This window comes from Exophiala spinifera (genome assembly GCF_000836115.1).
Source record: "Exophiala spinifera strain CBS 89968 unplaced genomic scaffold supercont1.8, whole genome shotgun sequence".
NCBI lineage: Eukaryota > Fungi > Ascomycota > Eurotiomycetes > Chaetothyriales > Herpotrichiellaceae > Exophiala > Exophiala spinifera.
This window is the reverse complement of record NW_015622520.1, coordinates 1,106,350-1,118,913: the sequence shown is the minus strand read 5'-3', so window position 1 is coordinate 1,118,913 and position 12,564 is coordinate 1,106,350. Positions and strand designations below refer to the sequence as shown.

At 50.1% G+C, this 12,564-nt stretch overlaps 2 protein-coding genes across 2 annotated transcripts; one reads left to right on the top strand and one right to left on the bottom strand.

Moving 5' to 3' along the window:
• Positions 1 to 1,665: 1,665 nt before the first annotated feature.
• Positions 1,666 to 4,271, bottom strand: PV08_10430 (uncharacterized protein; the record flags this gene model as incomplete). The annotated part of the gene is made up of 6 exons (XM_016384744.1): positions 1,666 to 1,762; positions 1,810 to 1,936; positions 1,986 to 2,220; positions 2,293 to 3,810; positions 3,861 to 3,956; positions 4,005 to 4,271. The coding sequence occupies 6 exons, from the start codon at positions 4,269 to 4,271 to the stop codon at positions 1,666 to 1,668; spliced, it is 2,340 nt and encodes a 779-aa protein (XP_016231346.1).
• A 3,090-nt stretch (positions 4,272 to 7,361) lies between these two features.
• On the top strand, positions 7,362 to 8,533 carry PV08_10429 (uncharacterized protein; the record flags this gene model as incomplete). Its single annotated transcript, XM_016384743.1, has 2 exons — positions 7,362 to 7,451; positions 7,526 to 8,533. The coding sequence occupies 2 exons, from the start codon at positions 7,362 to 7,364 to the stop codon at positions 8,531 to 8,533; spliced, it is 1,098 nt and encodes a 365-aa protein (XP_016231345.1).
• Positions 8,534 to 12,564: the final 4,031 nt, after the last annotated feature.

Here is a 12,564-nt window from a genome sequence, read left to right as displayed (position 1 = left end):
CTACCTCGACTCGGAGCAAGGAGGATGGATCCCAAAAGTCCAAATTCTCGGGGACAAAAGAAAGTGTCCAAGCGTCCTCCAAAGTCCAACTCCAGACAGGGACCCCCCCCCCCCCCCCCCGGGCCCCCCAATTCTACCCAAATAAAAACTTGTCCAAAGCACCGACGAGAAAAATAACATACCCACGTATCTACTCGGACAGACGAGACTGACTGACTACCTGACACACATCCCATTAACGAGCTACCTGGTACGGTACTGTACAGTCCACCTTGATCGAAAACTGCGTGTCACCCCACTCCCACAAAAATGATCCCTTTTGCGAGAGTCGACGGAGGAATTATCACAGACGGTGTCTACCTACCTACCTACCTACCTGAGAGTGGATTGTTGATTCCGTACTGTGAGTTACGCAGTAACTTGTCACCGTGTGGCGTCCACCGTTGTAACGGAGTAACCAAATGTGAGGTACTCTACATACAATACCTACAAGTACACCCACCGTACGGCACAGTAGTTGAAGTTCTCAACCGTTGATACTCCACACACTTACGTATTCAACATTCATGCGCCACACTTGTGTGGCGTCAGTCTCTGCTTTCATACTGTACGAGTTACGAACCTTGTTCTCCGTGTGCGTGGTTGTGTTTGTGTGGGTGTGACCGCAGGGGGTTGCAGATACGAGGTTTCACTTCATCGGGTGTTGATCTTCGTAGAAATGTTGATCGTTACGTCTTGTGATGTATTTGGGATCGTCCGACCACCATTCGGTGAAGATCTTGTTGTATAAAAGTATACAAAACTTTTTGGGAGTGACGGCGTAGCGTCAGAGCACGACTAACTCCTTGCGACACTCAAAAAAAAGTTCTCAGCTGTCATAGCACGTCGTTTGGAATGATCAACACTGCGACATTCAGTAAACTTGCACACTATTGAGATGATCTTTATGTCAAACTTCCCTCCCTTATTGTTTGCCCAGTAACAGAAACAGAAACAGACACGGACACGCAAAGACAGTATTTTCTTTTAGGTCAAATAGGGCCCAGCACACAGACAAACAGGCAGACAGTGTACAGTCGATTATCACGAGAGCCAATGTCGACAAAACACAAAAATAGTCTTGTAACCATATCATTATTCCCACCCTCATCAAATACTTTTTCACTCATACCTTCTCATAAGATATTGATGGTCCCTTTTCTTGTCCTGAGCCTTGCGAAAGAGGTAGCCTGCATCACGCCCCAGCACTCCAGGCATATCCTCAGGCTCCAAATTATATAAACAGACGTATTATTCGAATTCCACGGAGCCTGTTGATGCCTTCTCCGTATCGAGACATCGAAACCCCAATTACTAGTTAGGTTGCCCTTTCAACCCTCCAAATGATTAGCCTCACCATGGTAGGGATCTTATCCCTCATCCATCCTTTATTCCCACCTTGTCGTATGCGTAGTCGTATTCGTCCGTAGAAACCAGCGTGCCAAAATGATCAAAAGAACAAGACCATGACCCGTCTTGCGATGCAGCGCTTGCTCGAAACATGTATCCCACTTGTAAAGCTCTTGTAAAGCTCATACCTATCGTAGCCATGTTGGAGTTCTGCAGAAAAGGTGACATTATCCAGATATTGTTGATGATGATACAGTTGTCATATCCCACAAACCATTATCGAGTGATGATGATTTGAAACCCATCTATCCATGGTCCACATGTACCTGAAATGCCAGCAAGCATGTAACCGCGGGGTGCCATCAAAGTGTGTCTATATCGTCGTTAGCATAAGACTTCGAAAGCATCAACCAAACATACCCCGAACCACCGGTGGCATTGCCAAAGACCCCCGACCTCCGTCCAGTACTGGTCAAAATTTCGATACCATCGATCCAAAGCCCAGCGCGAACATAGAATCCGAGGACAGTTTCGCCCCGTCGTGTATCTGTCAAGATTAGATTTCGAAACCCGTTTGTTCCCGCGGATAAACTTACCAAGAAAGAACTCATCACCTCCTGGTTTACCACCACGTTTCCCGAACAGTTGGCTGTGGCCATCTTCGTAACAGAATTCGACTCCATCAAGTGCATATCCAGAATACACCTTCACAGAGGTCAAGAGCTTCGTTTGGAGACATGTGCTTTCCAAGATTAACTCCTCTGGTTTGGAGCCCTCCAACTGCGAGTGACCGAGCTTCTTGCTCCTGAATCCTGGTCTGGAATCAAATGACTTGCTCAGACCCTTGACACCGTTATAGGCGTTCATAGTCAATCCTTCGTCTCGTTTTGGTGCCTGTCGGACATGTGGGAGATTGACAATGTTGATTTTGGAGAAAAGACTGTCCAGATCGTCAATCCTCTCTTTCCTCGAACCGCCAGAGAAAATTTCAAGAGCCAACTTGGTCTTTTTCTTATCTTCTGGAAGGCGGCCACGAAGGTCACTCTCAGTTAGTATCACTTGCTTGGCGAGGCTGCTGCGAGGATCAGTGTTGGTAAAATCGATCCAGTATCGACACAAGTCGTCGCCTTCAAGCCATAGCTCTACAAAGGCAATTCCGGTTGCCGCTGAACAGATGATTTTGCCATTGCCAATGGGATAGTACTGGATACTATCGTCTTGTGCAAGAGGTTCATCACCGGGGATGCGGAAGCAAGGATGGTAGCGGAACCTGAGAACATCCAATCTGTGCCAGCCGCATTCGTCTTCTTGTCGGCAGACCTTGATCCCAGGTGATTTCGTCCTTGTCGAATATGCTTCTCGGATGACAAACGTCCGATTGAGGTGCACATAATCCCTAAGCATTACTCCGCTGGTTTGATGAGGGCAGCCGAACAGATGGCCGACTTCGTGCAAATGAGCACCGATGCCGATGTTTGCGGCTTCCCAACTGCTTCCAGACTCATTACAATCGTTAGCCACGAATTGAGGATCGGTTTTTGTGCAATCCATGAATGCCGGGACAACCTCCTCGATGCACGAAGGGTAACTTTGAAGGGCATGAGATCCGAAAATGGCTAATCCGAGTTCATCACTGGTCCCGCCTAACGCGGCGTGCCCTAGGATGGTCTTTGCCTCAGGATCCCAATGAGCATCAAGGAGCAGACATGCGACATGTTGCTTCTGACCGGGCCGAATATCGAAATACTTCTTGACAGCTTCTGCCGCGATGGAATATAGTTCTCCTTTCTTGGCTGCTGGAGAATGCTGCTGTGCGTATTGTAGATCTCGCAACTCTGCAGTAGTTTTGTCCGAGCGGACAACGTGCACCTTGGTTTCATTCTTCATCTGGCCTGTTTCCCAGTCACGCATCGACAGTGTTCCTGTTTGCCACTCCTCGTCGAATCTGAAGCATCGTCGTCCAAATTTGTATCTGTACATCTGTTCCGCTGTGAACGCCTGCCATAGATGCGCAGCCATTCGAAACTTTCTGATGGCCATGGACAGATCATTACCCTCATTTTGGGCGCGCTGCGGGACTGCGTCATATGTGCAGGCCGAATCCTTGCCGGCAAGGATGACCAGATGCAGCGGAGGTGCGCTGTTCAGCGGGAGGTAGTTCAACATCATATACGAGGCATGGGCTGTCGGCGCCGAAGCACTACTGATGGAGCTGAGTTTTGGGGACGTAAAATCGAACCGTATCCTATTCCATCCAGGAGATAGATAGACCAGCGCTTTAAAATAGGAATCCGACACCGGCCAGTTTGTGGGCGGAAAAGCCTGTCCGTCTTTATCGTGATGGACTGTTAAGTTGCCATCCAAGGCTTTCATGCTCGGATCCCCGATCTCACCGCTCACCAGGAGAACCTTTTGATAGACCTAATATGGGTGTAAGTTACTGGACGTCCACTTCATCTTGTTTTTCTTACCACCGAGTTGTCAAGGATCGAAGTAATCTTTGGAGCGTAGGCAGAGGTAGGTGGGGGGACACGCAGTGCGCCAGTCGAGATGGATGGCGACAGAGTCTGTGGTTTATTAGTTACACCAATATATGCAGTATGAACAGTCCTTACTATCATGCTGTTGCGGTTCGAGGGAGATACCATGACGTTAGGTCGTGGAGGTATCGGGGGAGCGTCTCCGTTCGTCTTTGCTGTGGCAAGCACATTGGATGTCGAGCCATTGGCATGATAGGTAGACGGCGGCGTCACGCTTCCTCCCGCAGAATTGAGCGTTGACGACGATTTCGCCGTTGGAACTGTCCCGTTGGAATCAGTCGAGGAATCGGAGGTCCGGAAGCTCGCCCTTGAGCGCCTTCGGAGGTCTCTGAAAAACGGCATGATGGTGGAAAATCTATGTCTTTATGGACCAAGCATTAAGATGTCAGGTGTTATGGCAAGTGAGCTCGTCAAATGCGCCTGGGTATTGCTCTCGGAGGAATGTAACGACTGTGGTGGCACATGCACATGCACATGCACATGCGGCGGAGCTTCTCCTTGGGGGCTGTAGATGTGCCTTGACCGGGGATCCCTGGCGGGGGCGTGAGGACGGTATGGCCAGTGCTCCGAGGCCAAACGAGCGACAGTGAAGGTCGTTAACACACCGAGAAGAGGTTCTAGCTGTAGAGTTGTAGAGCACGGAAAAAATGTGCCGGGAAGTCAAACGACGGCAGCGATGACGGCAAGGACGAGAAGGTGTGCCGCTGGCCTGGTGTCAGCGATATCTTCCTTGCCTTGCCGTCCGCTAGCATTGCGCATTAGCATTAGCTAGACATGTGGGTAGCTGGAAATCCCATTCCTCAGTATGCATGGCCAAGCAGGTGCAGCTCGCCACGCAAGGTGAAACGGCAGGTGTGGCCCCGAGGGGGGGGGCTTTGCGGGCATGTTGCAGTTGGTTTAGCGGGCAGATATCGCAGTATCAGTGGGGAAAGCATGCCTTAGGCCTGTTTGGAGACGCCCGTAGCCTGGCTCCAGTTAAACCATTTGGGGCCTTATGCCCAGAGCTTTCTCAGCTCGGTGGCCTTGGACCTGGATTTTGGGGCCTGGCTCACCACGATGCTTAGCCCGGTGCCGTCGAAAATCTTCTGGCTAAACAAAGTCCATGACGCAGATGTGGCGTCTTTTCTTGTCCACATCTCAACCATCGGCGTCTCATTCAGGATTCTCCGCTGTCCGCGCATAATCAGCGAGTAGAGTAGGAGCTGATAAGGCGTTATTTCTTGCGAAGCTGCGATGGATTTCTTTTCACGACAGTACACTGCAACAGACGAAACTTTCTAGCGTATCCTGCTATTCTTACAGGATACAACCCAATGCAATCTCTTTCATCAATAACAAGGCCGAAGCATGAGGTAGGCACGAAGGCATTCAAGAAGTCCTTCACTCAATGCTGACCTTCCGACAACGCATACAACCGGGCAAGCAAGAATACAAGACTGATTGGCAATCTGCTTAACTCTCTTAGCGCTCTCTCTTCCTCGGGCATGCTTGTAGGTAGTTGTCAATACACTTGCTTGTTGGCCAGCCTGGGCGGTGAAAATATCCGAAATGTAGCCTCAATACTTCCCATATCATGTGCAATAGCAGTGACAGTATAGTGGGAAGGACAAAGGCCAAACCTTCAGTACTTTAGAATCAAGGGTGTGGCAGACAACCTTATTCAGAGCACAGGGATAAGATCCAAGTCAGATGTGAACGCACCTTGAATGTGGAAGGGATGATATACGATCCGAGGCAGGTTCCTCGATGAGATTCAGCTATCAAATTTCTGGGTCCGTTCTCTGACGAAAACGACCTGGTACGTTTACAGATGATCAGGAGCTTGCTCTTAGAACTGCTCTGGTTTTGCCGCGCTCAGTCTCGCAGCCAGGTGGTGCAAGATATGAAACTCCTACCGAAATTATGCCCTTGCCGATATCAGACAACAGGGATCCAACGACCAGGTTCATGACTTGGGTCAAATCGATCTGGTGGCAGGAAAAGGTTAGTGATCAAAGCATAGCGTGGACAGTTCCTGAGCTGGGCGCATTTAGCTCTACGCCTCCTTGGTAGTCACTAGTCCGCATATTCCCCGGACCATGCTTTAGTTGGCCATTGTGACATTGTCTCGCAGATGACGCCTTGTAAGGAAAAGGAGACAGAAACTCTTATCGTTCGCTTGCGGCTGATTACTTGTATCCAGTGTAAGGCCAGGAGGAATGGCCATTGACAGCACATCAATCAATGTCTCCCGCGAAACTTGCGTCGACAGGTCATACCCGCTGCACGGCCAGGCCTTGAGGTGGCGGGCACAAAGGAGGCCTTTCTTTTTCTCTGACATGACCGAGCTCTTGAGGGTGTTCCATATCTTTCAGGTTTTCCTTGGAGCGGTTATCTTGCAGGCGCCAGATCGGGTGACAACGTGCATTACAGAGTAGTGAATCAAACATGCAGCTGGCAAATGCTGAGTTCAGGGCGTCATTGGGTGATGAGGCGGCTTGGGTTTGAGAGGGCCTAAACGCCAGAGACGTCTATGGCTGCAAAGCGACTCGGTGCTGGAAGTGCATGCAGGAGGCCAATGCAGCGGCCAATCTCACAGGCCACACCGAGTGGTGGATGAACTTGGAAGCTTCAGCTGCGGCGTCCCCAAGGCCAATGGGTTCATGAGTTTGGACAGCTTTCACCAGCCACTGGCGACGGCAGGAGGCAGGCCGCCTTGGATTTAGTGGGCTCTCGCTACAGACCAACATACTGACCTGGACATCGCTGTAACCCAGGGCTGGTGCTGGTGCTGGTCAACTCCCTCCAGCTGGGAGTCCTAGCGAGGACATGCCACAGGAGAAGAGTCAAGAAGGTCAAACCCCCAGGATCAATGGCATCGTAGAGTGCCAGCATAATCCCTAGGCTCACTAGGCTAAAGGTCAGGACAGGTAGGGAGACTAGACTTGTTACCGCAAAAGGTCACTTGGGCTCACCAGCTTCACTAGCATCGCATTCCGGCCGTGTCAAGCTGCACCTCTCACTACCTCCTACTCCCGTGCCTCCTCCAAACTGCCGGTAGACAAGTGGAATTCCTCATTCACAATATTCATTGTCATTCGCATTCGCATTCTCATTCCTTCCGACATCTCCTGCGCACCTACGCCCATTGCTGCATTCTTTCTGCCACCTCAACTACGTCTGCACACGAACCATATCTCGCACCGTTCTGGCCAAGAGGTCGCCAGTGCTACCGTCCGATCAATTATTCCCGTTGCCCTGGCCAGGAGCCGGCCCCACGAGCCACGGCTAGAAAGGTGAACCTGACAAACGCTATCCTTCCTAGCCTGCGCTTTGACGTCCACCGAAGCAGTACCACATACATATTTGACACTCTGAGACCTTTCTCCTTCCTGTGTTCTGCCTCCAGTACCAGCAGTCCTCATGTTGGTCACTCCCAATCTCTGTAACAACATGGCTTCACAGCAGCCGCAGCAGCCTCAACATGCCTATGCTGCAGCTCATGTCGCCGAAAAGGTGATGCGGAGGGTGGAAATTGCAAAGGTAGCCCACCCAACTTCTCGTCATGTGTGCTCGCTTGAGTCGACCTGGATACTGACCTAAATTTTTTTCTTCAGGTTGCTCGGAATCTGCAAGATTGCCTGGCCTTTGCAAGCTTCAAGGCCCAGAATGGCTGGCAGGATCGAACTCTCTCCACCATCGAGCCTGAATTCACTGAGAAGCTGAAGAGGAAGAGACCGTTTCTCGAAGATGACCTGCCCTCTGACGGATCCTCCCTCTCGGACGACGATCTCGTGCCCATGCCTTCCATTGCTGCCAATCGCTTTTCGAGACCGTCAAACGGTGTCTTCAAGGTGCCTCAGCCTCCCTTTGGAGTGAGGAAGAGAGTGAGGTCATCGTCGACCACCGGCGTCGATAGGCAATCGAACAGCATGAGCTGGAAGGAGGACCCACGCATGGCACAGTCTTCACCTGTTCTAGGACGCACACAGTCCTTTCAAGATCAGACAATGTTCCAAAGCAACCCGCCGCTGCCCCAACCGTCCCACGACGACTCTCCTATGTTTGATGTTCATTCTGACGACGATGATCATGACCTTGCCATGCCTTCCTTTGCAAACGAGCCTTCAAGCAGCATTCTCTCCTCGTCTCCTCCTCGAACGCCTCCGCCTACTAAACGTCTCATCAACGTGAACGCAAAACAAACTGGAGCTGACTTGCTTTTGTACTTGGCCAACTCCCCATCTCGTTCACCTGCGATCAATCTTCACCGTGGTTCTAACGCCGGCGAGCCACCTTCCACTCCCCCCTCACAACACTCACACCTCCCCTCTTCAGTCATGACGACTCCGGGGACCCATTTGGGGCTGTTCAACGGTGCACTGCAAACTCCAGGCCAGGGCTTCAATCTCGCTGACTTCTGCAATGTTACTCCTTCACCGGCGCAGGCTCAATGGGGTGGCCGAACCCCGGGCATAGCAAAGACCCCTAGCCGATTTGCCCGCAGAGGACTCAACTTTGACACGCTGGCTGCGTCTGAAAGTCCCTCGATACAACAACGCAAGACGCCAACCAGTCAAGGTCTGGCATTGCAGCTCGGTGACGAGCTCATCCCTCGCTCCTGACATTCACAGGCGTCTGATTGAACAGTCTCACACTGTTATGACATAAACACTAAACGACACCCAACCATGGTGTCATGAAACACTCGAACTGTCACGAATAGCATACACATCTCTGTCCTTTGCTAACGAACACATACGACGATCGAATTACGGAGTTTCTTATTTTTGGGAGCTACGCAAAAGGTGGCAGGGTTGGATGGAAATTGTCTTTGCACCCATGCCACAAGGAGAGAGGAACAGGAACACGACGGGAGATGGGTATCAACAACTACCTATCTGCGGTGTGAATTATTGTGTGTGGATGGGCGGCCTCTATCATGCATCGCATTCTCATTCTCATTGCGTTACCATTGCATCAGTAACTTGTTATCATGTTGAGCATGGCAAGCGGCTATGCTAGCTATTCCTGTGCTAATCATCACCAATGCACTGTCATGTAGATAGTTGAAGTAGATAGTCTACATCCAATAAGAATAGGTTGTACACAACCAGCTAAAGATAGTCTTTTCGAGCTGTGCACAGAGTCACCGTCCAGTAAAGCGGATGGCCGTGAGATGTAGTTCAGGGAGACCTTCCTAGGTGTTCTCTGACAGTGGCTCCCCTCAATCTCCTGTGAACCTCGGGATTGATGAAACGATGGATGAGATCGACGGTGTCCTGGAGTTTTCTCTCTGACTACCTTGGATGATTTAGTTCAGGTACTTGCACTGCGTACAGGACAGCTGACACTCGGGAGCGGCGCGCTGTAGGCACTGAGTGTTAGCTAGCAGGACTGAATCAATCGGAGTATCTAGTTCGTCGTTACTCCTCGTGATGATCCAAGTGCTGAGATGTGTAGGTAAGATTAAACAGAGGGAGGGGATCTCTCGACAAACTTTTTACTTTTCCCAGGGGCGTTGCACAACATGGTAAGCTTTCTTCTTTTGTCTTTCTTGCTTTCTTACTCCCCTCTTCGTTTGCCTTGCAACGCCGAACGTCTTGTGGTGTTTTACCTCGGATGGGTATCTAGGTTGTCTCAAGACGCCACATTTCATGTCAAGTAAGATTTCCCGCTTTCTGCTGTCTTACCTAAAGGTCCAACACCTTACGCAGGTCAACGCCCTCCGTGCTCGTGCTCGTGCTCGTGCTCGTACCCGTACGGATGTGGACTGACAGACTGTCTCCCCCCGATCATGTTAAAGTGCTTGCAGCAGTAAGTTCAGTTGACAGTACAAGTTATCAGAGTAGCTTCTTCCCAACTGCCCCTCTCTCTCATCTCCCCCTCTCCCTTTTTCCCTATCTGCCCCTCCACCAATTGTTGTTGTACGTGTACCCGGTATGGTATACCGTGGTAAACGCCCCCCCCTGTCCCAAGGTAATTATTATTACTCCAACATGCCGCTGCGGGTCACCACTCCCCTGTGGAGGACAGTGCTGATAGTTTCACGCATGCACTTTAACTCTTAGCTGGTGGCTGGTTTTTGCTTTTCGTTCTAATTTCACAAAGGTTTGGACTCGTAAAGAACGAAGGAGGACCAGGGGGAAAAAGAGACGGCTGCATGTCACATGTGCGCGATCGCTCATACTGTCATACAGACTACCTCGGTCGTAGGTCATTTCGCAGCGTTGACGGAGAACAAAAGAAGCCTTGCCTTTTTGTCCATCTTACATACGCTGCCCAGCGTTCCTGCTTGACTCTGCACAGCCAGCCACATTCCGCAATTGGTACGTACGGCCAGCTTACAGGAGTGCGTTGAAAGAACTCAAGCACGGCGAAGTTGACGACTCTTTACATACTCCGGATGCTTGAATCGACAGAGTAAGCGACCTTGAGGTATCTATGTCCGCCGTAGTAGCTACCTAACATAAGATACAAAGCTCGATCCTTGTTGTTGGCACTGATACAAGTAGAGTGGTTATCTCAGGGTGGTACGTACGTACAGATAGTACGGACTACAGATCATTTACCTACCTACAGTAGGTACTCCGCACGGAGTACGCATAACTTGCTCATAAGGGGGAGGGGGAAGTTTCTGAGCAAGATTCGTCTACGATCACGATATATTGACCTATGTGAGTAACACCTAGAAAAGTATAGAGTCGACAAACAAACCGACAAGTCAACAACTCTGTACGTAAAAATGATGTAAAAATGTCCTTTTGTCCTCTCCGAGTTACCTACCCATGTAGGTATAGGTTAGGAGTATGCGTGCAATGAACCTTTACTGTATGTAGAGTAGTACATACAGAAGTTCGCTTCGCCAGTTGCCAAAAAACTTTGCTGCGTGGGATGATGCATGTATGTACAATATCTACTAGCTACCAATAGTGCCTACCTACCTTACCGTATGTACCACGTCCAAAGCAATCTGTCACTCACACTCACGTACTCCCGTACTCGTACCTTGCCGTCGACAGTACCGACTACCGACTACCCGATCCTCTCGCCTTAGATCATCACCACAGTTACCATTGATATGTACGTGTCCTTGCCATTACGCATACTCCTACTCCGTTAGCTAGGTCCTCCGGACATGACACCATGCGGCTCAATGTCTCGAGGTGGTCAAGTTCCGCCGATGCTAACACTGTTAGCAAAGAACACCATGTGGACTGGCACACATTCCAGGATAAAAGGTCCGACGAGCTAGGAGCAGGGACCTGTACCAATCCTTGTACACCTTCGAGGATTGTTCAATATCTGTATCTCCGTTAGTCGGTGGTGCAGATTGCAATGTCGTGTAAGCGAGTTCGTAACCCCACCTCATCCCGTCCCCCGTAAGCGATGAGCATTATTACATACCTCAGCACTCCGTACCTCAGGTATCTAATTCAATTATTCCACTTTGTACGGAGTACAGTAGCGCGTACTCCGTACAAAAGGACGCGTTTATGGGCTTGATGATCGCTGTAAATCAGTGATCGCTGATGATCATCAGCGAGTTTTTTTTGTTTAGTTCTTACCCCAGGCTCGTTAGTAAAACAAGCGTTTCCACTATTGCACCGGTCGCGCCGACTCGAACACCACAAACCTGCTCTACGGGAGGGGAGGGAACTATTCGCGACTGCGGTATGCACATAAGGTACCCTTCTTGGGTTGTCGTTGTAACACAGACGTCGAGGGTCTGTATTATTGATACCCCATGGTCTTACTGTGAGAGTTCGTTAAACTGGTACCGTACGGTTCCTGACTTCTCAAAAGGGATGCGCAACAACTTTAAAAAAGAAAACAATGATGACGTCGTGGATAAATTTCCCGGGCGCGTCGACACGCGACTTAGCGTGACGCGCTAATTCACACCAATCTATATTAGGTACATTAAAAGGTACCAACGAGTCGGAGTTGGATCGCATGGAGGGAGGGGGAGACTTTGGGGCGAACATCCCGTTCTTACAGAAGTCTCGCTTGATGATCACTTTCAACAACCTACACCGTAACCCACGCACTCGGGTGCTCCTTGCAGCGATCAGTCCTTTCAGTGATCGATGATCGCTGATCGCTGATCGCGAATCAATGGAGCAATTTGCCGATGGTTAATCGACCGCTCGAGAGCTGTGGGGATCATATTTTTGATCCTTTCATTCAAATCCAGTCTCCGTACGCTGGCTGACCGGTAAACGAGCAAGTTTCTCAGTTGTACATCCTTACGAGTGTTTGGTACTCGGGCAGAGTGCCATCTCACGGCCTCACACAGCACATACCGTATGTCGACAAGTCAGAGAGGGCACTCACTCATCGCTCAACTTTAGGCGGGACAAAGAGCCAGAGCGAACTTTTGAGGCTGAGTGAGTGCAGGCTTTGGGGGAGAAGCAAAAAACAACAACGGAAATATGCAGGCGTTCGCCTGAATAAAACTTCTTTCTGGGTATCTACTTGAATCAAGCTGCCACAACCAACGCTTCAATCCCCAATCTAACTCGGTACGGACGAGGAGTTGATTATCGATTTCAATTGACTTGACTTGACTTGACCAACGGGACTCCGCATACCGAACGTGTATCATTTCTCATTTCTCGTCACCTCCTCCATCAGCGTCTGAGACTGTAATGAC